The sequence below is a fragment of the Callorhinus ursinus genome, unplaced genomic scaffold (assembly GCF_003265705.2).
Source record: "Callorhinus ursinus isolate GAN/ISIS: 27379988/994484 unplaced genomic scaffold, GSC_fseal_2.0 scaffold10, whole genome shotgun sequence".
In the NCBI taxonomy this organism is placed as follows: Eukaryota; Metazoa; Chordata; class Mammalia; order Carnivora; family Otariidae; genus Callorhinus; species Callorhinus ursinus.
Window position 1 is genome coordinate 31,156,339 of NW_027397072.1, and position 25,496 is coordinate 31,181,834.

The window sequence follows — 25,496 nt, forward strand, 5'->3', positions numbered from 1 at the left end:
AAATACCCGCAAGGATGCATTATTACTTAGATTCTATCAAATAAACCCAAGCAGAGGAAATGTGCAAACATTACTGTTTCAGCTAATAGTTTAACCTTTTCCTTGAGGCCATGCTGAAGATGAAGAGTAAAATGAGAATAAATGTGACCACTAACGTAGATGGGGAGTGTTGAATGGGTCCGGTTGACAGAGAAAGAACACTAGAAAATCATGGGCTAGAAATGCAGCTGGGAAGTTAAGAAGGCCAGTACTCGGTGCTCTAGGGAAACCGGGTTCCTCTTCTACTTGGTGAGTTGTCTTGTGTCCCTCCCCCCACATCCCCCCCAACCAGGTGGGACAATCACTGACGTACTTGGGAAGAGGAAGTCATTTCAGGGATACAGTTCTAGGAGAAATGAAAGTTATTATGTGCAAGTGTTTGACTTTGAAGGGGGGAAGGGTGGTTGACAGGACAGGAACTGCTGTGTACATTTCCTCTTCCTGTTTCCTTAACTGATGTCCTCAGGCATCTCTCTGTGGCAGCGGTGGGCGGCGGGGGTGGGTATTTTCTACTGCCTTCTTTTTAGCCTCCTTCATCTGGTTTATATGGCACCTGTAGCCAGGAAACATCTGTCTAACAGGGACGGGATTGGGGTTACAAGAGTTTGCTACAGAGTGTATTAGAGTGAGGTTCTTCACAGAAATGAGTTTTGAGAGGCTGGCATCAGTGTTGACTTAAAAATTCTGATCTCACACGTTCATTTTTCCTAACACTGAAGGGTCCTGTTTCTGGAATCTCAAACCTTTGGACAAAACTCAAAATTGCAGAGTGGATGGAAATCACCTCTTATTTTAAAGGCTCACATACACTTTAGAGAAGCAATTTTTCTAGCCCTGAACTTAAGGAAAATATTATTATTCTCTTACACTTTTGTTTATTACTATAAACAAGCAACTTCATTTTAACATTTACTCTTTATTGTGTCGCATGAAGTACCTATGTAATGCAAGTTATGTACTGTACTAAAATACCTATATTTCCAAATAACATTATATGGTGTAGCCCACAGTCTCTGCAGAAGCATCATGAGTAACCTGTGCCCTTATATTTAACAATCCATTGTTGGGTGCTCTGAAAAGTATGCTAACAGATGAAGAAAAAGAAATAAAGCTAAGTATGAATACACTTTTCCAAACATATACATACGCAGCTTACAATGGAACCCCAATGGAGACAAGTCAAATGACAACATTTGATGTAGTATCTATAAAATGTAGACTCTGCAATAAAAAGCCAAAGGCACATAAAAATATATTTTAACTTTAAAAATAACTTAGTTACAGTAATACTTTGCTTGTGTCTTACCAACATGTAGCTGACGGTCAAAATTGCGCGATATAGATATAATATATAGGGATATATAAGAGCTATGAGAAAATCCCCCAAACCCATAGAGTTGTTCAAATGTGAGAACAGAGAACAGTTTTAACACTGAAGAATTTGCTATGATGAGCCCAAATAACGTAATATAGAAAAGAGTCTAGAAAAAAAGGCTTAGGTGTTAAATAAATTTTGACTTCTTGCTCAGAAAATGCTGGAGTATTGTCAAGTTCTTTAACGTGACTTGAGCAGCCCTTCGTAGCTAGTGCCAATCCTGGCCGAGCCAGAGTTCTTACGTTTCTGGAAATAAAAAATGTGAGCTGAACATCAGCAATACCCGCCGAAAATGGGTTCTGAATGACTCACTTCCTTTCTGCCAGGACGTTTTTTGTTTTTGTTTTTGTTTTTTGCCTTTCTGTTTTTGCAAACAGGGCATAATAGGTACAAAAAATATTTCGTAGGAACATTATCTTAGAAAACCCATCACACAAACTGCACACATAGCCAGTGAAGCTCTTCTCTTCGACTGTGGTTTAGTTTAGTTTTTATTTTTTGATACCTTCTCCCCCCAAAGGCCAAGAGTCGGCGGTGTCCGTTACTTATTTTTATCCATGACATTCAGCACCTCATCCAAAAAGGAGGGCCCCAAATCGAGCTGTAGGGAGAGGAGGGAACCTGTGAGGTCAGAGAGGGACTCCTCCGACTTTGTCTTCTCCTTGACAAGCTGGCATGGGGCGGGATGGTCAAACATGTCCTCAGCCGGCCAGTCGGGGTACTGTTCGGAGAGGCTGGAGGAGTGGCTGTCCCTGCCCTGGCTGGACTGCGACGCGGAGCCGCTGGAGCCCCACGAGACGTCTCCCTGGTGGCCCGTCCCGTTCCCCAGCAGACTGCTCTTCTCCGGGGCCTTTTCCTCCACGACCGGCTCACAGCTAAGCCGGGGCAGCTTGGCCGGCCCAAAGGACTCCTGTTTGGAATGAAACGTCACCGGCGACAGCAAGGGCAACATGAGCGCCTGCGACCCTCCGATGGTCGGGAGGGAGATGGCGTTTTTGAGCACGGGGGAGGGCGTGTCCGTGAACACGGAGTCGGAGGTACTGTTGGCCCGCAGGAACTCGCTGTGCCCCGGGAACGGGCCCAGGCGCGCTCTCTCCTGGTTTCCTGGGAGCAGCTCGTAGTTCCCTTGCAAGAACGAGATGTCGCCGAAGACGTCATGCTGGCCTTCTTTGCCGATGTGAATGGTGTGGCGGAAGTCTCCGAGGGGAGGGCTAATCATATCGGGGGACAAAATGTCCCTCAGTTTAAATTTCTTGCCTTTCTTGTTATTGGCAGCTTTTAGGTAAATCGGGGTCTTGGCTGGCATTTTGGAATTGGAGAATGTCTACTTTGAGAAAGGGAAAAGGGCCACTTTCTTCGAAGGTGTTAGGTTTCCGAAAATCCTTTCTGATAGGATCTGTCACATCATTTTTTTTTTTCTCAAGTAGCTTCCAGAAGTGGCTGGGAGATGAGCCGGGGTTTAAGAGGCCTTCCTGCAGTTACAGCCAAGGAGGGGCGTCCTGGAGAGCCAGGGACATCATCCAACCCCTTCCACGAAGAGGAGAAACCTGGAAAGGAAACCAGAGCAGGTTATAGTTGCTGGTCCTTCGGGGTTCACTGGGGCCTGCCTTCTTCACAAGAGCCTGTGAAAAGCCAAGCTTGATTTTGTCTTCTCCCTCTATCAAGGAGGATAAAAATTTGAATCTTCGGATAAAAACTTTAATCTTTGGGTCTTTTACTAAGGCTCCACTAATCTTAGTCTTATTTCAGGGGGAGGAAAAAAAAAAGGAAAGAGATTGAAAAACCTCATACCTATGACATCAGCACTTTTTAAACATGGTCATGGACACAATTTTCTGCACATGTCTAAGATTTTAGATTTTTCCTCTATCATAAGAATGGCTGTCAGCACATGACCAGAGTGATTTCAGCTCCTTAGATACAAGTGGATTTGCTTTACAATGTGTTTTCTCTTTTGTCTGGTGTTCACGCTAGCAAGACTGACAGTATTTTGTTGTTGAGTCCCGTGTCTAAATAAAATTAATGCAATACAGTGAATAGTCTTATAAGCAAAGGAACTGGAAATATTTACTAAGTGACAGTGGCTATTTATGCAGCGAACTGCATTCTTACACATGAGAAAACAGGGATTTGGGGGTCAAAAAATTAATCACCCTTTCTCAATCACCTACAGTCAGTAAATAGAAGAGCTGCAGCTAGAATCAGGTTGTGGCACGGAGAACTGGGCCATCAAGGGTTTCAGGACTTGAGTCCTTCTGAGATGGAAGCAAAATAACAAAACTGCTTCTTTTCACAGAAAAAAAAAAAACAAAACAGCGTGATCATCTATAACAGGCTGGGTCTTCACTTGGGAATACTTTTGGAATATTTACTGGTAAAGCACATATCCTCTCTCTGGGGTGGGCGGAACCCCAAGGAAACCTCCGTGATAGGGCTCCTGGTGTTAATGCCTTTGTGGGCACAACCTGGGACTTGCTTCTAACCTACAGAATATGGCAAAGGGGATGGGACGTCCCCCTTGGTAGGATGTATTATGAAACAGTCCATCTTAGCAGACTGAGAAAAGACTCCTTTCACTGGCCTTGGGAAGGTAAGCTGCTGTGCTGAGGGAGGGCTGACGGAGATAAATTCTGCCAACAACCTGTGGGAACTGAAAGTGGATTTTCCCCCCAGTTGAGCCTCTGATGACACTGCAGCCCTGACAGCTGGCTCACTGCCTGATGAGACCCTGGAGCGAAGCCCTGCCTGAACTCCTAACCACAGAAACTGTGGGGCAATCTCTAGGGGGTGGTGTAAGCCACCGAGCTTGTGGTCATGTGTTACCAGCATGGAAAACTCACACACCCTCCTCACATGTGCTACTTAACACAATCAGAAGTGCTAAGCTAGGAGGTGTGGGGCTCCAGGTTCTCATCCTACAGAGGAGAAACTCTTCGTCTCTTAAAAATAATCCTCTAACTCTTCAGTCACACCGGCTGACATGGGGAAGTTAAAACCTTTCCCATAGCGGGAATTCCTGAAATGCCTCGGCTAAGACCTCTCTCATCAGGCTCTCCTCCCATCGGCAGCAGAGCAAATAGATAAATATATCAATCAATACTCCAAGGGCTGAGTCGGGTGGTGGCTTGAAGGGAGAGCCAGTCACATTCGCTTTGTAGCAGCCAGAGGCTGTCTGTGTCTGCTGCGTACTTCTTTCCTTTTGGTGAGAATTTTAAATCCATTTCCCCGAAGCGGGTGGAAAGAACTGTGCCCTGGCACCTGCTGGCAAGGTACCAACTAGCTCTGTTTGGGAACTGGCTTGTACCCAGGCTCGACAAGGTGGAGAACGATGAGCTAGAGAGGCCCACCATGCCCTGGCTTTGTGTGTGGGGAGGAGGCCCAGGCAGTGCGCAAGGCGGACTGTATCTGGAGTTCACTAACCTAGCCGTCACCTGGGACCACACACTTGCCATCTTTCTTTTCTATTTAGTCCTGATCTTGGCTCCAAAAGCTCCCCGAGGTGTTCTGCTGTAGCCACACAAAGGTGCCCCAAGCTTCTGCTTCCCACTTGAGGTTAGGATCCCAAGGAAACACCGTGTTACTAACAAGAGGTGCTTGATACCAAAGAAGGGGACATGCGTGTGTAAGAAGCCAGTCTGGTGGGTCCAGATGTTCTCTCAATGTTCACTCGAATTTGAGTCTGGTGGCAGTCACAGATGTTACAAATCCAAAGCCTTGGATCCCAACATCAGAACCTCCTGGTAACTGTCTAACAGCCCGGGGCCCCTGCCACCTGGGGTAGCTGGCCTTGCCTTCCTGCGCCTCTGGGCACAGCATGGTGGATGACAACCTGCAGGGACCACCGGGGAACCCAAAGAAGGTGGGAGGCAGCCCGAGGGACAGGTGCCCACCGGAGTGGTGTCCTCAGCACACACGGCCAGGACAACAGCTGCCGGGGAAAGATTCAGTGTGTCCACCATAACCCAGGGGCAAGTGAGGGCTGCCCGTGGTCAGCTGGTGGAGTCAGGGTTATGCAAGGCCAGAACCCGAGGCAGAGCACTTCAAACTATGCAGAAAAATACCATGTAGATGCAGCCAGCAAACAGTTCCCTGCCCTGCTGATGGCATCCCGCACCATCGCCCTGCACTTGAACAAGGACTGGGTGAGCTGGGGAGAAGGGAGAGGAAACACTTGTGCCTGGAAGGCTGGGCGGGGGGGGGGGGGAACGCCCAGCCCTCCTTCCCTCCCTGCCTGGCCACAGCCTTGACCATGACCACGGCCACTGCCATGGGCACTGCAAGGCCTTCGCCAGAGGCTGGCTCGGCCTGGTCGAAGCTGGGTTTTATGTCAGCGGCACGGACACAAAGGTGGGAAGGAAGCGACAAAAAGTAAGGAAAGGCTTGGTGAGTGAAGGCCACAAGGGCTACAGGCAGAGACTGGAGTGGGAGAAGAGAGAAGATCCTGTAAAAGGCGTTTTTCTTTCTATAAATGTTTATATTAGTGTTTACTGCCTGACAGGGATGTAGGCTTCTAGGACTTTGCAAACAATAATTTGTATTGAATTTCTACTATGTCCCCATTCTATGGGCTCCCAAATACACTGGGAAAAAAATTTTTTTTTAAGAATTTGGGACAAAAATGTCAGTTTTACAACTTCAGATGGGTTGCTCTTTGCAATGAAATGCTGGGGAAATGGAACTCCGACCCCATCCCTCTCTCTTATCTGTCCTTCTCCAGCTCAGGGGCAACCATGCTTGATCCCACAGATCACAATCTAATAAGGAGGATGTCTTACACTGGCTGCTTCCTCCCCTCCTTTTTGGATATTCTGGGCTCCCAGGCTTATCAGCCGATGGACATCAATGCCTCCCTTTCCCTTCCTGGCCTGACTATTCTTTCCACATCTCCTCTGCCTCCGCTAATACAGAAACCTAACACACAGTTTCTTCAGCGGAAACAAAGTGGCTGGTCCTGGGGAGGGTATGCGCACACTCCTGGGAACCACCAACACTGAGAGCCTCTCTGTGTTCTGGGCACTGTTCCAACCTACCAGCTCATGCACAAGAACCCACGAGGCTGCTACTGTTAAAAGCCCCATTTTACAAATGACGCACTGAGGTATAGACCATGAGTCTTGGGTCCCTTTGCCAAGGCTACGTGGCTATAAGGCTCTAAGCCAAGTGGCCAGGCTCCAGAGAAGAAGGTCCCGACACTGAATAAACACACTTGCTGGGAGTTCACAGTCAGCTCCCCAGTTAGGAAGGGGGTGCATCCCAAAGCCTGTTCAAGATACAAATGTGTGATAACACACTGGGCTGATAAGTGCAGACCCCCATGGTGGGAGCCCCAAGAGATCCCACCTGGGTGGCAGGTGGTTTGGCAGTATCTATCAAAACTGCAAATCCCATGCCTTCAACACCAGAATTCTACTTACAGAGATTTATCCACTTACATAATACATGTACAAGATTATCAATCCCGGGACTTACACCAGTCTGGAGTTGGAAACAACCTAACTGTCCACTGACAGAGGAGAGGACTGGTTAGATTGAATTAAGGTGCATCCAGTACAAATGAGTATTATACAGGTCTTAAAAAGGATGAAGCAGTTCTTTGTGTGCTGATATAGAAAGAGCTCAAAGATATCCATCTTTGAAAGAAGAACAGGTGCCGAAGTACATAGACACACTTGTCTCGGCTTGCATCTCTGTAAAATCTCTCTGGAAGCATTCACAGGAAACTAATAATGGTGCCGCCCACAGGGAGGAGTGGATGGAATACAACAGAGGAGGGCGGGCGAGAAACTTCTCACTGTACATCTTTTTATGATTTGGGGTTTTTGAACCATGTGAATGAATTAGCAATTAGCTATTAAAAAAAAAAAATGTGCTGCTTAGGGCTCAGGCTGCACCTTGGAGAGAATTTTAAATATAGGTCCCGAAAAGCCTACTGAATCTGACTTACTGGATCATAATGCAAACAATTCTGTGGCAGTTGTGTTCAAAAGGCCAAATCTAGGGTGGCAGCTTGTGTGTGGGTAAGACCTCACGAGGGGGCTGCCCTTGTCTCACTGAAGCGTGGCCAGGGGATGATCACCCCTTCCTGCAGGGACCAGGCATTCACGCTTAAGAGGGAGCATCAGGGTTATTTGGCAGAATGGAAAAGCCCTCACAAGAGAACGGTTTTTAGTCAGAAAGCAAGGAGAAAAGGCAAGAGGCAAGAGGCCTAAGGACGCAGCAAGGGTCCACATGGAAGAGGCGCTGGGGCTGGGCATACAGCTCCTGTCCAGATGGCCGCTAGTGACACAGACAATGCTCTACGATGGGATGGTTCTAAATGCCCAACACGAAATCCTGTCTCTGCTCACCGTTTTCAGAAAAGGAGACCTGGGCTCCGCAGCTGAGCGACGCGGCAGTAGGCAGAGCAAGGATGAATCCCAGTGGGACAGCCTGGGTCAGGCTGTCGCCGGAGCGGCTTTGCCCTCTGCCCAGGAGGTGGGCTCGCCTGCTGTAGGATGGGGTGGGAGACAGGAAGGAGGGGCTTACGGGCCAGATGTGAACTACTCCACCAGAACTGGTGAGCAGGCCCTCCGGGTGTTCCACAGGCCAAACGAAGAGAACCGTTAGCCTTTTTCTATCAGGCAAGACTCTACCAACCATCGTGACCACGTGGTACGGATGCTGCCCGCCCACACTTGGGGGGCTCTCTGGGCTCTCCAGCTTTCTTGTATTGCCCTCATTCCTGCACTCCCACTGTCTTTCTCAAATCCAAAGACAGAAAGTCAGAGAGAAGGCAGGAAGGCACGAAAGAAACAGAGGAAAACAGAAAGAAATCTTCCTATGTGTAGCCCTTTCTCAAAAACCCTCCCCTTGACCCTGAAATCTGAACTCTCCATGATTGCTAATCCCTCTCTCTGCATTCTTGGATCACTATTTGCTCTTCTTTCCCCCTTTGATGACACTTGAGATAATATTCATCTCGTAAATTAGATCCCTTAGAAAACAAAGGTCCCAGTGCCTGGGCACTGGAATAGGACAGATTTGCCAACAAAAGGGGTCAACTCCCCGGGCAGTGGCTTGTCACCCTCTCTCAAGGTGAGAGAGAACGTCTGGCAGATGTGGGGGCATGGAGTCCAGCTGCAAATGCATAGGCCCCCGCTTACAGGAATTTATGAGACATCCAGGGGTTCCAGGATACAAAAGGTCTCGAGGGAAGTTTAAAGTCATGGTTTTGATAAGAATGGCAGTGTTGGAGTGTCCTTCTGGCCTTAGGCTAGCCATTCCATTTTCTGGTGACTGAATAAAGTGTAAGTGACAGTGTTAATAAGAGAAATCATCACAGCAGGGACAATTCAATGAACAAAAGAAAGAAAACCCCAAAGCGGCCCTTTGATTCATTTCCTTACCATCCTTTTGGTAAACAGAATGATGCCCAAAAGACCAAAGCAGGGCAGTGGCCAGGAGGTGGGGGGAAACAGGGTTCCTTAAGAAGTGACACACGAAAAAATCAGTTCCTGAATCACTTAAGAGTTGACTGGACTGGCAACTCATCTGAAAAGAACAAAGAGGTTTAGATTTTTAAAATCACATTTATTTTAAGAAAGGAATGTTTGGTTGGTCCACTAATTATTTTTAGAGTAATTCTTAGTGGAGAGAGAGAGAGGGTAAAAAAGTTCTTGCAGCCTACGAAATAGGTTGCAAAGTTAATCTGAAACACACATGTATAAAAACAGGGGCAGGTGGGGGGTGGGGAAACCATCCCGAGGGACCTTCGGGCTTTTTCCTTTCTTCTACTTTCGGGAAGTGACTGTGTGTGGACTTCCCCTTGCTTGCTTCGTTGTCACATCCTTCAAGGACATCCTAGCTTCTGACCACTCTTCACTCTGCCTCCCTTCTTCCTGGCATCAAGACCCAGCACTGCCACACCACCGGGGCCCCAAGCAGAAATATGAAACGGGTCCTCCTTCAAGTCTGAACCATCAGTCCCAGGGACGGATGATGACCCAGTTAAGAACCTCTCCACCCCCAAACATCTTCAGAGTATTTCTCTCTGCCACCAACAAGAAGATGCTACTTGTGATAAGGCCCGGAAAACTGTATTTGACCCTGGACTCCACACTTTATTGATTTTTAAAATTATCTATTTATTTTAGAGAAAAGAGTGAGAGAGAGCAGGGGGGAGGCCCAAAGGGAAAGGGAGAGAGGGTCCCAAGCAGACTCTGAGCTAAGTGCAGAGCCCAGCACGGGCTGGATCTCATGACCCTGAGATCACGATCTGAGCTGAAACCAAGAGCTGGACGCTCAGCAAACTGAGCCACCCACGTGCCCCTGGACTCCACACTTTAGAAGGGATAAAGAATACCTGAAACATGTTCCTATATGTTCTAAGGAGTCCAACAGGGAGACAAAGAACTTGGTCGTGACATGTGAGAAGCTGAAGGAGGGGAGCAGCTGAAAGGAAACTCAGACGGAGGGGAAAACAAATCTTTAGGAATCTGAAGGATTCATTCAACTGTAATAGAAAAGGGATTAACTTGTTCTCTGAGGCCCTAGGATTATTGGGCAGAAGATACAAGGACCTAGATTTTGGCTTCTCATTTGAAGCCAGGTTTCTCAAAGATGGAGTGGGTGGCTGTGGGATGTGTGATCAAGGTCTGGGGACATCACAGGGAGCAGCCCTGATCCCAGGCCTCCTCGGTGGTGCGTGGCAGGTGCCTGCTCATTCTCAGGATACTATCACTGCCAACTTCCTCATGGCCTCCTGTCACATTTGCCTGTCAAAACGCTCACAGACTTTACCTAGAAGACTGTCCATTTGAAGATGGCCGTGTTTTTACTAATATAGGGATGACAAGCCAACCTCCTGGATCAGAAACACTGAAACATTACCACAGTGTGGGCACCCATGCCAGTCCTTCTGCACACCTCTGTAGGAAGGCTTCTCTGAATCAAAAAATTTGAAAGTCATGGAAAAAAAAAATCAGTGTTAGAAGCTTCACATTGATCTTCAATCAAAATATAAGACAGAAAAAAAAAATGTAACCAGAGGAACACCCAATAAACAGCATCCTGAAGGGATGCTTTTCATATTTTTAGTCTATTTACTCCACCCAGGAGAAGATAAGAAGATGCCATTTCTATTTTTAGATTCTTATCCCATCCCATATCACCCAAGCTGAGGATGACACAGCTACTCGCAAAAGACAGTGAAACTCCCCGAGCTCCACCCCCAGCGGCTCAGCTTTCATGCAAATGAACTTACAGCCAGACTGAGCAAACTCTATTTTATGGACCCACTCAGAAAGTCTGATACATCTCACCTTCACTTATTTATAAACGGACTTCTCGTTTATGATTCAGCAACAGCTTGTATTTATTTTTCTTTTACGACCTGCTTTATAGAAACCCACAAAATACCATATGGGAGACTCACTGCTAATTCATGTATACGCCTCACATTTATGGTATCTAATTGTACTAGTTGAAAGATTTTTTAGAAGCAAAACTGGAAGACGGCACCTCCACCTCGAAAGTCTGCACTTCTGAAGACAGGCCATTACACACCCTTCCTATTAAAATCGGTTATTGGGGAGGACTCAATATGGACATTGATCCTTGGGTGTTGTAGTAAGGCAGGAGGAGAACAGGTTCTCTCAAAATGCCTGGCTCACTTGTCACAACTAGTTTCGTACGGGGCACGGTCTCAGGGCTGGGAGGACCAGGGCAGTTTGGCAGATGTGAATCAAATGACGCCATTACTGTGAACTGCTCACGTGCTTCCATAACTAATGGATCCCACCTCATCTGCGAAGCTGCAACGACATTATCAATATGGAAAGAGAATTTGGCCCCCAAGTTTAGGCCCCTTGATTACTCTATTTCTCTAATAGGGTGAAAGGACATATAATGGGATTTTCCACGTTATTCTCCCAACCTACTCCAGCCCTTGATAATCATTCATTCTCAGTGGATGGGCTGAAATATGGCTTCTCCACCTCATACCAGCACTGGGATATTTGGAAGCCAGCAGTGGCCATTCCATCCTCCCCCCACTTTCAAGGCAGGCTCCCCTGTGTTATTTGTATAGAAATATCCGTACACAAATGTTTGTTCAATAAATGAATGAACGTCCCCTCAGACCAGGTTGAGAGCTCGTCTATGGACACAAACTGGATCTTCTCTTTTTGCCTCCCGCTACACAAAGCATGCAGTGAACATCAAGTCAAGAAGTTTTTAAATCCATAACCCCTGCTACCCCTTCCATCATGAGGGATGAGTTGGTTTGCTCCCAAGTGCCATCCCCCAGTCCAAGTCTATAGGGGCTCCTCAAGGAAGTGGCAAATTTGAAATGCCTGTTTCTCTAAGGAATTTACACTTGTGAATATGAATGGCTAACATGTGAGTGTTTGCTATGGGCCAGGTGGGTATTGGAACACACCTCTTAGGAAGCAATCTTAGATTATGCCCGTATCTCAGGTAAATCAGCCAAAGCCATGGAAGAGCTGAGATTTCAGCCACCGCTGGACTCCAGTCCGTGCTCTTAACTGTTGCTGGTTGGCTAATGTGACAACTCGCATGCAAGTGAGTTTAGAATGGAATGGCCACTGCAGGTTACCTGCCTCGAGGTCTGACAGGACAAAGAAGAAATGATACACTATGATCTCAACATCAGTGAGAGGCAGAGATAGTAACTGCACCTTGTCAGGAACCAAGAATGAATAAAATGGTCCTAGACACCAGCCAAAAGAATTTTGTCAAAAAGAATCTCAAAAGGAATTTGACTTGATGTAAAAGAAAAGCCAAAAGATTAAAATTTTGCAATAATGAAAGCCCCCTGAGGCTCGAGGAGAAAAACAAACATCCTGTTCTAGAAAACAGCATTCAGCCCCGTTAATTCTTTTCCCAGAGGAAGCACGTGCACCGGGCCTCGCACAACCACCACACGGCTTTCACAGGGGACAATGGCTCCCTTCCCTCACTGGGGACACTTCACTTCCCCCGCAACTTTCTGAAACTAAGAACCCTGTGTTCCTTATGTGGAATGTCCTCCCACTTTCTTACCATCAACCCTACTCATAACATCCCCCAAGATCCGCTTTAGTCACTTCCTTCCCAGAGAAAATTCTCTTACTCACCTCACGTAATCCAGGCTCAGTACTGTACCGGCGAAGGCTTTCTGAGGACTCCTAGCGAGCCTATTATTTTTTTTTTTTTTCTGGTTTTGTGATTTTATGTCCGGTATCTCCAGGTAGGTGCTAAGCTCAATAAGAATGAGGTAGGCAAAGGTGTTATGAGTAAGAGCTACTATTGATAAAAATCTCCTCTTTATGATGGATTCCCAACAGAGCCTCCTTCTGGGCAACGAACACCCGAGGCCCTCAAATATTATTGAATAAACCCTTTTAGTTTTCCCTCTGTCCATCCCTTAGGCCCTGAGTCTGCAAATTATAGTCAGTGGGCCAAACCCAGACCTTGGCCTGTTTGTGTAAATAAAGTTTTATTAGAACACAAGTATGCCCATTCATTTATAGGTTGTCTATAGCCCCCACCCAGGCGACATTTGGCAATGTCCAGAGATATTTTTGATTCTCACGACTGGGAGTGGTGGTGCTACTGGCATTTAGTGGGTGGGGCCAGGGGAGATGCTCAACATTCTACAGTGCACAGGACAACCCCCCCCCCCAAACAAAGAATTATCTGGCTCCAGTTCTCAGTAGTGCTGGGGTTGGGAAACCCTGTTAGAGATGCTTTTACAAGACAAGGTCCGAGTTGGGTAGTTATGGACGGGCTACGTGGCCCTTTAGGTCTGAAATATGAACTGATTCTTTACAGAAAAAGTCTTGAGCCCCCGCCTTAGATACGGCATTTCCACAGGGTTGGATGGTTGTTGTCCATCCCCCAACCCTTAACAGTCCCCCTACAATCACAACCCTGCCCGGGGCTTCAACTATCCCCTCTAGTGATAACTTCCAAATCAGTGTGTCTTTAGCCCACACGTAATTTTAGTCTCGAGTTAACTACTCAAGGTAGCTCTGCAGACCACGGCCAGTCGATGACAAGATGAGGAAAGAAATCAAAAGTGAGCTACTAGAAACTCTTCTGACATTGCTGTAACCATCAAGGACAGGACTGGTGGATTTTTCTCCCTGGATAGGCTACTGACCAGTTTGGGAGCTGGGTGTGGGCCCAAGGCACTCGTGGTGCACACAGTATCAGCACACAGTGGATTGGAAATTATAAAACAAACACAAAGAAAACACTGCTCCTTCACAGACAGCATTGGACTTTTCTCCCCTGGTCTTTTTAGACTCCACCTGGCTCCCCGCCGGGCACTGCCTATTCAACTTGTGCCGTCTTCCCTCCCGCCTCCCTAGCACAAGCCTCCTGTACTTTCCTCTTGGTAAACGGTAGGAAGTCACCCAAATCCCAAACCCAGCTGTCATCCCCAACTTCTTCCCCTGCCTCATTCTCCACATCAAGGCCCAGTGCTGTCTCCCCTCGTCAACCCCAAGGCCTCAGCCTTTTCTAGGCCTCAAGATGGCTCTCCTGCATAAGGGCATTTGCCACCCCATGGGTCTCCCTGCCTCCAACCTTGTCTCCTTGCGTGAGCCAGCTACAATGCCCAAGTGACCCTGTCACTCTTGGGCTTCAGTGGCTGGCCCACCTTTACAGCCTGGACATAAAACAACTCGTGTGAGGCCCACTTTAGCAGTCAGGGTCCTGCCCACCCCCGCAGCTAATGTTTCTGGCCGGCTCCCCCAGGGCCTCTTACACAGAGCTGCTACGGTACCTTGTTTATACCTCAAACCCACCAGCTATGACACTTGCTGCAATCATTACTGGGTCTCCCACTAGGCTGCCTTCTTCTGGGGAGAGACAACTAGATTTAATTCATAGTTGGCACTGGACAAGTTTGTTGAATGAACAAATGAGAAAGTTTGAAAGAGACTGCCTTGACTTTCTTCCCTGCCCGTCCTGTTGAAAATGCAAGATGGAGTCTTTCTAGGACTCCTACAGGAAAAAAATAAAATAAAATCATTTAACAACGGAGCTGTGGCCTCTTGTGGCAAAGGCTTTCTTTCCTTTTTCCGTCTGTAAGACATTTTAACCTTTCTCTACCATGCAGAGTAAGAGTCTTACAGCCTACCAATGCAAGTCCCAGTAATTCTCTAGGCTCTTACAGATCTTTGGCATTAAGGCAGAGAATATTTGTCATCGTGCTATTTGAAAGGGAAAGGGCTTCTATCCTTGACTGCAACGTGCAAATAGCGTCTCAGAGAGACAGGCAAGACTCAAGAATAAATTGACAATACATGCCCCTGAATGCAGACTCGCTAGTTATATTTAAGTCAGTCTTTTAAAGAATGAGGCCCTGGAGAAACAATGAGCTTGCCCTCCTGACCTTTCCTCTCAAAAGGAAACAGGTTAAGGGGAAATTTGGATTATTTGGCCCAAGACGTACAAAGAAACCTCAAGAAACTCTAATGGACATTCTCCAGAAAAGGGTTGCTTTGAATAGCAACGTGGGACTAGCACAGAGCAGGTACTTGAGAAAAACACCTACCGAATGAACGAACATACTGGCAAACACAACAACAGGAGACTGAGCCGTGGTTCTAGGCCTTAGCGGAGAAGACACCTGGGCTAAAACTTGGAGCTTGGCTTGCAAGCTCCTTGTAGAACTCCAGATGCACGTGGGTGCCAGCTGCCTTCTGCCTAAATGGAGATTATTACCCCAAACCTGCTTCTCTTAAAGGGGCTTATAAAAGCTGAGTGCTGTGCAGACACCAAGCATCATCTTTACACCAAATGAAAAACCAGAACACTACTAGATTCAATATGAAGGAGGGGAGGCATTCTCTTAATAAAATAACAACTTTCATTTTCTCCTTAAATGTTGTCTGTAGCAGTCATCGATAAAATGGTTTATGTCCACCCTGTGAACAATCTCCACAACTGGAAGGAATTCCCACCTCCAGCTTGCTCAGAGGATAATTCCTTACTCTGACAAGGGGCTAACTTCCCCTTTGAATGTACAAGCATCCTTCCTCTCCATGTCCGAACCTCTCAGCCTTAAGAACAAATGGGACTTCTTGGAGTTGGGCAAATTACTATCAACTGCTACTGGTCAGATAAAGAAAAATGTAAGAGCTTCCAGTTATTTTCTTTAAATATCTGATAAGCTGTCAAGTGGGAGGGAATCTGTATGGTCCCAAGGACAGAACTAGGCATGTGATGAAAGTTCATGGCGAGGCCAGGTGGGGCTGTCTTTGAGGAAGAAGTCTAAAACAACTTGAGAGTTAATCAGCTTGAAGAAAGGGAGAGGCTTTCCCCGCTTCGTCTGAGTTCCCAAGTCAGGATCCCAGAGGGGAGGCAGAGACAAGCATTCCTGCCTGGGGAAGTCAGGGGAGATCTCCTCTAGGCCATGCTAACTTAAAGGAGCAGGCCCTGGCAAGTGCATGCAAGCTCCAGACACGCAGAGAGGATATAATCATAGATTTGTGTGGAAGATTTATCTATCCTTAGTATTACAAAGTACTTTATGACGGTGGTTCTTCATACCGCGTTCCCTGGAACGCTCGGAGCTAAAGGCAGGCACCCCTGGGCCACTGGTGGAGAGAAGGGAGACTAAGAAAAGTAAGGCCAACTTCCCTACCCGTTCCTTCCTCCTCTTTCACTAAAAAAATTCTAAAATCTGTTAATAGACTGGGTTTACATTAAGATTGTCTTTCTTTGCTTTGGCTAAAAAAAAAAAAAAAAAAAAAAAGCTTGAAAGAGAACGGGGCCAAGGGGGAGGACTCGTTTTCTGTCACTCAACTCTTAGGGCCTTAGTGTTATTTTGTCACAATGAGAGAGGAGGGCCGAAATAAGGACCCTTCCATCTGTGAAATGTTAGGGTCTATGATTCTACGTCTGCAGAAACATCTAGTTTCCGGGGACTTTTAAGGAAAAAAATAGAGTATTTTTTAATGAAGTTAAGTTTCCTTAAAATCCTTATCTAAGTACCCTTAGAATCAAAATACTGGCTACCAGCTTATAAAATGTTCATCATCTTTTCCCATCCTTCCTGGTACCAAATCAAGGGTACAAAGCAATGCCAGTAATTTTCTCTGGGAGCCTCAGTTTGCTCATCCGCAGAGTGGGGATACTAACAATGTCTTCTTAGGAGGAGACAACACATGTCAAGTGCTTGACAAAGTTCTGTTACGCAATGAGCTGACAAATCAGTGGGAAGAGAGTTTACTATTACTAATTATTCCAAGAAGCCAGAGCTGCATAAGGAACAAGACAGGCCAGAAGTTCACTGTTGGGATCTTTCTTCAACTTTATTTCTTTTGCACCTTGGGATCTGGCCACGTGCATGAACTGATTGTTTTAAATTGTGTGAAAACCCCCAACATGTTCTGGTTCCAAGCATAATTCCTTTCTAAGAAAAAACTGGAATTGGGAAGAAGTCACGGTTTCTCCCTCACAACGTCCCGGGGGCATGTCGGCAGCTCTCCACCCCACCTGTACCACAGGGGAGCCCACAGCTGGACAGAACAAAACACACTCATCAACAGAAACTTATATTAAACTTACATGAAGCCAAAAAAAAAAATCAACATTATCGTGGAAGACGTTTCACTCTGAAGCCATCTGAGGGCAGGAAAAACACTTGGCAGTTTGGTGCTGTGATAGACACACGGTGGGCCATGTGGCTTCAGCTGATGGACTCAGTGAGAGGTCACCTGCCTTCATCCAGCCCCTGGCTAGTCACTCACATAAACCAACAGCTACCTAACCGAGAATTAAGTTCTGGGGCTGGCTTGTTCCTCGGAGCACCTTGCGTGATCCTTACCACCAGAACCAAAGGACCAGAGATGCCTCCCTTTGAACGTGCGGATTCTGTCGCCTGGGAAAGAGTAACGTTACTAGGGCGATATTTGAGTAAGCTGCTAAGTGAACGTGACTTCTGGCCCGACAACACTGAGAAGACCGTGCCAGAGGCAGAATCACGTCACAGGCTAGGGCTAGATTGTCTGTTTTTCCATTAGGTTCTGTTGTAAAAAAAAAAAAAAAAAAAAGATGAAAGCGGATATAAACTAGGTTCAGTCCCTACTTCCAAGGAGCCAGCAGTCTAGCTAGGTAGCCACAAGGGTCAATAAATGATCATTTAAATGCAGTAAGTGTGGGGCGCCTGGGTGGCTCAGTCGTTAGGCATCTGCCTTGGGCTCAGGTCAATGATCCCAGGGTCCTTGGATCGAGCCCCGCATCGGGCTCCCTGCTCAGTGGAGAGCCTGCTTCTCAGTCTCTCACTCCCCCTGCTTGTGCTCCCTCTCTCGCTGTGTCTCTCTGTCAAATAAATAAAATCTTTTAAAAATAAATAAATAAATAAATGCAGTAAGTGTTACAATACAAAGTATAAGACACTGTGGAATGCCTCAGATACAAGGGGGAGAAAGTCATAGAATGACAGCAGTCTAGAGCCAGAAAAGAGCCTGGAAAGTGTCTATCTGCTTCCTCTGTGCCCCCATCCCTCCCCTTCCACGGCTTCACAGATGAGGGGGCAGAGCCTACCCACAGAAGGGCCAGCGTTTGCCTTGTGACACAGAGGGCCAGTCGAGCCTCATCTCCTGCTGTGTTAAAATCAATGTTATGTCTGAACTGACCCTTGGGGAAAAAAAAAAAGGTAAAAAAAAACTTAAAAAAATAAATAAAAAGGGAAAGAAATCAAATACATTCTGGAATGGCAAAGCCACATTAAACCAAAAATGCCTTGTTTAAAAAATGTGTGTAGCCTAAATGATTATGAATTTGAACAGGTCTTTTTCAGCTAAACACATGGTGATTTATCACTGGCAGTGATGTGTCCACAAATATGACCTTCGAGTTGTCACCAGAACATGACAGATTCCCAAGTGTGTAAGCTGTCTAAACAGAGGCCTAGCTTTGAAGTTCTCTGCCTTGCACGCGGGCTCAGGCGGCCTCGCTGCAGATCCGGGTTTTCCATTATTATTAGTAAGAGAGCTATGCTGATACGTGTCACTGCTCCGGGCTCATTGGACTCTATAGCTAGAGGTGATCTAGCACCAAACACCTCACTGAAGAGATGAGAAAAAGACCCTGAGGTCCGTTACACCTGGATCAGAGCTAAGACCAGACCCTGTTGCCTCACGTCCGGTACCTCTGTGATTGTTTCCATCAGTCTTGCATTAATTTGATCAAAAAGCAGAATGACAGGTGTGCTCACACCTTCTGGTGTGTCCTTGTGGCTGGTCCTCTATAAAGTCCTTGGGTTCCTTTAGCTCCGCAGGGCAGACTGCAGTGTGTGGCTTCTGCCTCTGGCTCACTGGCTCCCAGCGTGTGTTTCCTGCCAGACTAGCTCTGTCAGCGGCCCTGTGGGCTAATGATTTGAGACCCTGGACACTGTCTCCCTGTGGCGATTCACTGAACACAGTGACCTATTAAACGTTCTGACAAGTCCTGCAGAAAGGGACCTTAAGCAAGCTAGTTTCCCAAAGAGTCCCTGCCTGATGCTATTCGGAGCTCAGCATCCCAGTGAGGTGGTGCTGTCCTAGCTAACTGCAGACGTGTTATCACTGCAACACGGTTTAACAAAGAACCGAAGGCTAGAAAGTAAGTAATGACTTTTTCAAACATGCAAACAAAACCCAAATCACTGAAAATCAGGCTCTTTTAATTTCACATTTGAGACTCGAGGATTCTATTAATCCATGGCTTGGGCGAGCAACAAGGAGTCAACAAATACTAATTTGGAACTCACCAGCTTCCAAATTCATTAGTTTGCTTGGCTCTTCAGAAACAAGAGAACTTTTAATAAAATATCAATATCATGATTCATATTATAAAACTGTGGTCTCACTTTAAAAATGGCTTTTCCACCAGAGGTACTGGCGAACTCAGCTCATCATCATGAGATACTGGTGAACCTGGCACTGAAGAAATGTATCAAGGCCAAGGAAGGCATTTTTTTTTTTTTAAAGGAAAGAAACATACCCAACCACTGCTGTAAAACTATTTGGCTACTTATATTATTTATCCTGGTTTGTGGGGTGCTGTTTCCTTTGTAACCTTTAGAAGGGTAGGGCAGGAGAGGGGCAGATTCCAAACGGAGGCCGACAGCTGGAAGACTACTGCTCCTGGTTTTGAGGCAACCTGAGTTATTTCGAGCCATTCTTTCTAGAACCCCTCCTCAGGTCTGAGCAGCCTCCCCCAGCTAATCACAATCCCACAAATCCAAGGCACGGAGGCCAGGCCAGCCCCCCGTGGGTTATCCAGGGCACCTCTGGTAGGTTTCCCAGGCCCCCTCCCTCTATCTGTCACACCAGACACTTATCTGGCAGGGCCCGGGGCATATGTAGAACTTGGAACTGTTAATGAGGCCCAACTTCCGCCAAGGACAGAACCTTCCTGCCCAGCTTACTGGTGGCTCCTGGTCCTGAAGCAGCGTCATTAAGAAACACGTATTAAATGTCCACTGGATGCCAGGGAATTGAAGGGCCAGACACTGTGGGTGTGGGCACTGGCCTGAAGGAGGTGACCATCCAGACTGGTTATGGGACACTGTAACCCCTGGCTTCTCAGAACTTCAACACAAGGATGCGGTCCACCCTAAGCTCCACTTCATCCTGAGCTCGTTCCTGGATGTTTCGGGCTTTTTTTTTGGTCCCCCCCTCTTCTTTTCCAAGTCCTACATTTTCACGTAGCACATCTCTTCATTGCTGGTATAAACTAAACGCTCAGGTTAACTCTAGCAGTTTGATGCTGGATCCACTGCAGAAGACAGTTGCCATACCTCTGAGACTAAACTATCTTCAAAAATGAAATCACTCACGTGGTATTCCCCAAGGCTGGCAGTTACTGCCATCTTCCTTTGAATATAGAGTACTATGAAATGAGTTCTCTGCCAGAAGCCAAAAACCCTCACCAGAGTCAGATTTAATAGCCTCCCTCCCCCAGGGGTGGGGGTGTGGTATTTAGTACAAGGTCAACTAGACCTGAATTCAAACCTGATTCTGTTACTCAGCTGTGTGACCTTGGCCAAGTTACTAAACCTTTCTGAGGCTGTGTTCTCATCCGGAAAATAAGAACAATACTATCTACCTCAAAGAGTAGTTATGGATATTAAACAAGAGAGCCAGTATTAAGGACCTAGGAAAAAAAATAAAAGCAACAATGAAAGCATCAACCTTTTCTTGTGCTTACTCAGGACTGGGCACTGTTCTGAGTGCATTACTTTTTTTTTTTTTTTAACTCATTTCATTCTGAGTTCATATTATTATCCCTATTTTATAACTGCTAAGCTGAGGTATGCAGGCTAAGTAATTTGCTCAAAGTCACACAGGTATTAAGTGCCAGAGTTAGGCTATGAGCCCAGGGCAGCCTGACTCCAGAGAGGCTTCTTAACCTTACGGTTTTTTTCCCATCTCCCTACCCTAAAGAGGTGCTGACATTCATTCAGGATTAGCCACTCCTGCGTGCCAATTAAATTCCATATGCATATTTAGATTTGTTCCTTTTAGTGTAATTTTGGGCAAGTATAGAACAGGTCTGTTCTCAGCTTCCACATCTGTAAAATGGGGATAGTAACAGTTTTTCCTTCACAGCATGATTGCGAGAAATAAGTGAGTTAAATCGAGGTAAAGGGCTGAGAAGATTGCTTGGCATTCAGGACAGGCTCCATGTAGGAAGTACATTTATCATCCAAAGTCCTGAACAGCGTGATGCATTAGCGGAATTCTTGGGCTTCAGTCCTTGGTAAAGGAGATTTTGTACCTGGCTGAATTTACTAGTTTCAAATGACTACCCTTATTCTCTGGCAAACATACTGCATTTAAAAATAGACTGAAGTTCTTATTCAATCAGTGAATAATCGGGTCCACAGGATTTCTGGTTAGAAAGAATTAGGCCAGGCCAAAATGAAATTAGACCAAAAATAAGAATTTTAATAGTTACAAAGAAAACATCAGAGCAGTCTTTTTGGAGGGTCTCTTCAGGTTATGAATTGTACTTTACCCACTGGATAAATGTAATGGCTACTGGGCAGAGAGCTTGGGAAAAATTTATGGCCTGGTAAAAATTTTGGGGTGATACAGGTTAAAGCAACTTTATCCCCACTGCTGTTGAATACCATGAATTCTAGAAGCAAAAAAGGGCAGCTTTTGTGAGCATGTTGGACATAAAACACCACACTAAAGGGAAAGCTGGACAGCAGATAGACAAACCAGCTCAATGTGAGCACGTCTGTGATAATTTTTAGGGCTTTGTATTTACTCTTCTTGCACATTTACATTTACAATGAAAAGCAAAAAAAAAAAAAAAAAGAGGTGCAACACTCATTCTTTTAGCTGTCTTTACGTGTTACGTTCAGATAGAAAACAGAATTTCCCCACTCAGATTTGGAGGGAAGGGGGAGCTCATCTGATTTCATGTCTGTAGCTGCTGCCATAGCCACAACACCATGTTCCAATCATGGAATTCATAATGTAAATCTCTTGCAGATGATACCACTGGAAAACAGAAACTGCCATGGATCCAGAAACACTTCCAAATTTCTGTGAAGTTCTTATCTGCGAGCCCAGAAGCTGGTACTCAAGGGTTGTGTTCAGTGAGTGAGGCCCATTGGGAAATCGACATTCTTTGGGGGACTTAATGAAGAACTTTCCACCATTCCTGGACTATACAAATATGCGTGATCCCTGATTCCACATGTGCCAATGCTGAACATGTCATAACTGCCCCAACTTACCTCCTAAGCATTTAAATCTATTCTGAAAAGGGTTTGTGTCATACACATAGGGTCTAGCTGACTCTTAACTGCCAATCAATACATACAAATTACAGGTGGTATCGAAGAGAAGACCTCTAGAACTGTCCAGAAAAAAAGAGAAGCTGCAGTTTCTTGGTTGTTAGATTCAAGATCCTTTCTAAGTTAGAACATTATAGGAGTCTTTTAAATCGCCTTCGAGATACCCCTGCGGCATGATCACAGCTTCATGTGGAGCCTTTTGTCTCCCCGTGATGTGAAGGGAAGTCTCCAAGACTGGCTTTGCTATTCAAATACGGACATCTGCTGCACTCCTAATTTCTTGTTCTTTCTAAAAGGCAGCACCCGAAGAAACTCTTGAATATTGTGAGGCCTAAAAGTTGGGGGTGGGGAGGAAATCTTTGTCTCCCTAACACATTCATCCATTCCCTCCCCCTTCCCAGACGCATAAGCAGTGACTCCCCCAAATACACCAGGGCTGGAAAGATTCATGTTGCAATACCCTCCTGACATTCCTATTCCCGCCCTCATTTTAATTCACTCACTTTTTTTTTTTTTTTTAAACAAAATGTAATTACTTGACTGTCAGCCTGGGCTGCACTCTGGGGCTTTTACTCTTTTCAACACAGCTGCGCTCCGGGCTTTGATGCTGCTGTCCACGCAGCTTGTCCCAGCCACAGCCTGGCTCTCGGTAATTCAACATTCAAGTGCATATTTATTTTTAAACTGACCTCTCCTAGACTGTACAGTATAAAGGAGGTCCTGCCAAAAAATATGCTACTTTCTATTTATAAGATGAAACACATGCCTCCCGAAGTCGAGAGGGGGATGGAGTACAATAATTCATAACAAAAAAATGACTGGCCAGATCCATTCGTCCTCACGTGTCTGATACTTGTCTGTGTCAAGGCAGTTTTAAGAAGAAAAAAAATCTTGAAAACGCTTCAGCTGTTCAGAAACCACCGTCCAAAAAAAAAAAAAAAAATTATAAACTGCCAGATCTGCAGGTTGGAGCTCCTGCCACAATGCCCCCTGTCAAGAGAGGAGAGGGCACTCGGTGGACACTGCCACGGCAGATGTGCACGGCGCACCCAGGTGCGGTCCTGGTGCCAACCCACGACGGGAGGGGAGCGGTAGCCATGTGAGGTTTGTTCTCAGATGGAAAAATGCAATACGCGCCCAGAATGGCTGTCAATAGCTCAGAGGGTGCAGCGTAGCCGTGCAGCCCCACCCTGAAAAGTGGTGGGCACAAATGGTGGAGCTCTGCGTCCCGGTCATGCCACCCGAACCCCTCCCGGTTTGCTTTATGGTCCCCTTTGGTCCTTTGGACACCAGCTGGGAAGGCGATGCTCTCGGTATCCCCGCTCCCTGAGCGTTTCTAAGCCTAGTACCCGGCGCACGCCGGAAGCGGCCACGACCGCGGATCGGAGAGACTCACAGGCAAAGAGGAAGGAGCCCTGGGCAGGCAGCAACTCACCAGCCACCCCGACGCTCCCAGCCGCTGCCCGAGGGCGGGACGCCCCGCACGGACGCCTCCCGAGGGCACACGCAGTCCCGGCCCGTTACCCGCAGATCCAGCCGGCTCGGCCCGCGCGGCACCTCACAGCACTATCCACTCCGAGTCGGCGTGAAGGCGCCCGAGGCCGCGGGTCTCCAGGCTCGGCCAGCTCTGCAGCCCCGCCGCTGGGCTCCCAGCCCGCTCCGGCCACCGTCGGCAGGGAAGGTGCGAGCCCGACTGAGCGCGCGGCGACGGGACGCAGAGCCTGAACCTGTGAAGGGCGGGGCTGCTCGGGGCGGGGCCGGCGGCGCAGGGGGCGGGCCGGGGCGGGCCCGAGGGCGCGCGCGGCCCCGAAGACCCACCCCGCCGCGGTACCTGCGCCCCGGCCCCGCAGAGCGGGCGGGGGTCAGCCGCTACAGCGCCTGCGGGCCCCCGGAGTACAATGGGCACCCATTGTTACCGCCCTGGCGCCACCCTTAGGGATGCGGCTTCGCTCCGAGCAGTTAGCGTTCAGCTCTCTCGGCACACAGAGGTTGCGGGAGACGCTCGGTTCAAAGAGGGACACCGGGGTGCTAGCGCCTGGGTGCCCGAGGACAAAGGGACTCCACCCGCACCCTGGACACCTGCACGAAAAATCGCGCCCACCTCTCCTGGTCTCCACAAGCCGACCTAGGCCGGCGAGGCTCGGGCGCCTTGGGCGGGTGACTCTCGAGGAAGCGGGGCCACCTCACCGCGCCGACCCTGCCCGGCCCCGGGTCCCCCGGCTACTCGCGGCCCCAGCTCGGGGGGAAAGGTCGTGTTTTGTCAGTTTCCAGCTCGCTCCCTTTGGAGCTGCTGCCAAAACCCGGAGAGTGGATTTGGCGCACTGGAGACGCCTGGGGCTGGGGGCTGAGCGAGTGGGCGCGCGAACAGCCGACGCTGCAGGTTTTTCCAGCCCAGGGGGAGGTGTTTCCTCTCCCGCGGGGTCCCTACAGAGACTTGCCTGAAGCTGGGGCCGGCGGGTGGCGTCTGTCCCCGACGCGCGACGAGTCGCAAGTGGCGCAGCTGCCGGTCTGGGAGCCTAAAATTCCGCCCTTGGAGGCACCTGCGCCCGCCGGTCATTCCGGCGACCGCCGCGGCACGCCCCGCCCCTCCGCCCGAAGGCCCAGCTTGGACCTGGTTAATTAATTTTCTTAATCCGTCTCAGTCTCTTCCTTCTCGAGTCCTCCTCCTGGGTTAATGAGTAGGCGACAGGAAAGGGCGGCGTTTTCCGGCTGCGAGGTCCCAGGCCGCAGGGTCGGCCCGGGGAGGCGGCTGGAACCCAGTCGGGGGGAGTCTGGCGCTCCGGGCCTGGCCCGGACCCTGGGACTCTCGGGTTGGACGGAAATCCTGGCACAAAGCAGATACCCTGCAGAGGACCTTGACTTTCCGAGCGCCGTCAGTTTCAGGTCCTCATCGCGACGGCCCCCGAGTCTGAAACCTTAGAGGATGCACAATAAGCCGGGTTGTAAGCCACGGCTGACGTTAAGGTGAAGTGAAAAGGAAAAAGGAAGCGCACACAACCGCCCTGGAGAGCAGAAGACTTGGGTGGAGTGGTAAAACCCTCAAAGAAAATAATAGTTGGCAGGTCAAATGGCCGTCAGGCTGGAAGTCAAATACAAAACTCAGCTGAAGAGATGTTAGAAGTCTGACCAGCAAAACAGTCCAGCAAGATAAGAGACCCAGCATTGTTTCTTTTCTTCAAATGACAACGGCTCCAAAGTTTCCTTTGGCAGATACCTGGGTTTTATTCCAGATTCCTCAGAGTTTTACTTGGGGTTCATATTTCAAAATATATGTTCCATTTGGCACGAATG

At 47.7% G+C, this 25,496-nt stretch overlaps 1 protein-coding gene across 3 annotated transcripts; it reads right to left on the reverse strand.

The window, feature by feature from the left end:
- Positions 1-935: 935 nt before the first annotated feature.
- Positions 936-25,169, reverse strand: CDC42EP3 (CDC42 effector protein 3). Of its 3 annotated transcripts, XR_012379694.1 has the most exons (3): positions 24,307-25,169; positions 23,641-23,932; positions 19,388-19,536 (listed from the first exon to the last, which is right to left on the reverse strand). XR_012379694.1 is itself a non-coding variant. In XM_073897300.1 (2 exons), the coding sequence occupies exon 2, from the start codon at positions 2,718-2,720 to the stop codon at positions 1,956-1,958; it is 765 nt and encodes a 254-aa protein (XP_073753401.1). In that variant the 5' UTR covers positions 2,721-2,961; positions 24,307-24,432; the 3' UTR covers positions 936-1,955. The 3 variants fall into 3 exon arrangements, 2 of the variants coding, with proteins under 2 accessions (XP_073753401.1, XP_025723860.1); XM_073897300.1 differs by lacking the exons at positions 19,388-19,536; positions 23,641-23,932 and adding an exon at positions 936-2,961 and having other exon boundaries at positions 24,307-24,432; XM_025868075.2 differs by lacking the exons at positions 19,388-19,536; positions 24,307-25,169 and adding an exon at positions 936-2,961 and having other exon boundaries at positions 23,641-23,916.
- Between the last annotated feature and the right edge of the window lie 327 nt (positions 25,170-25,496).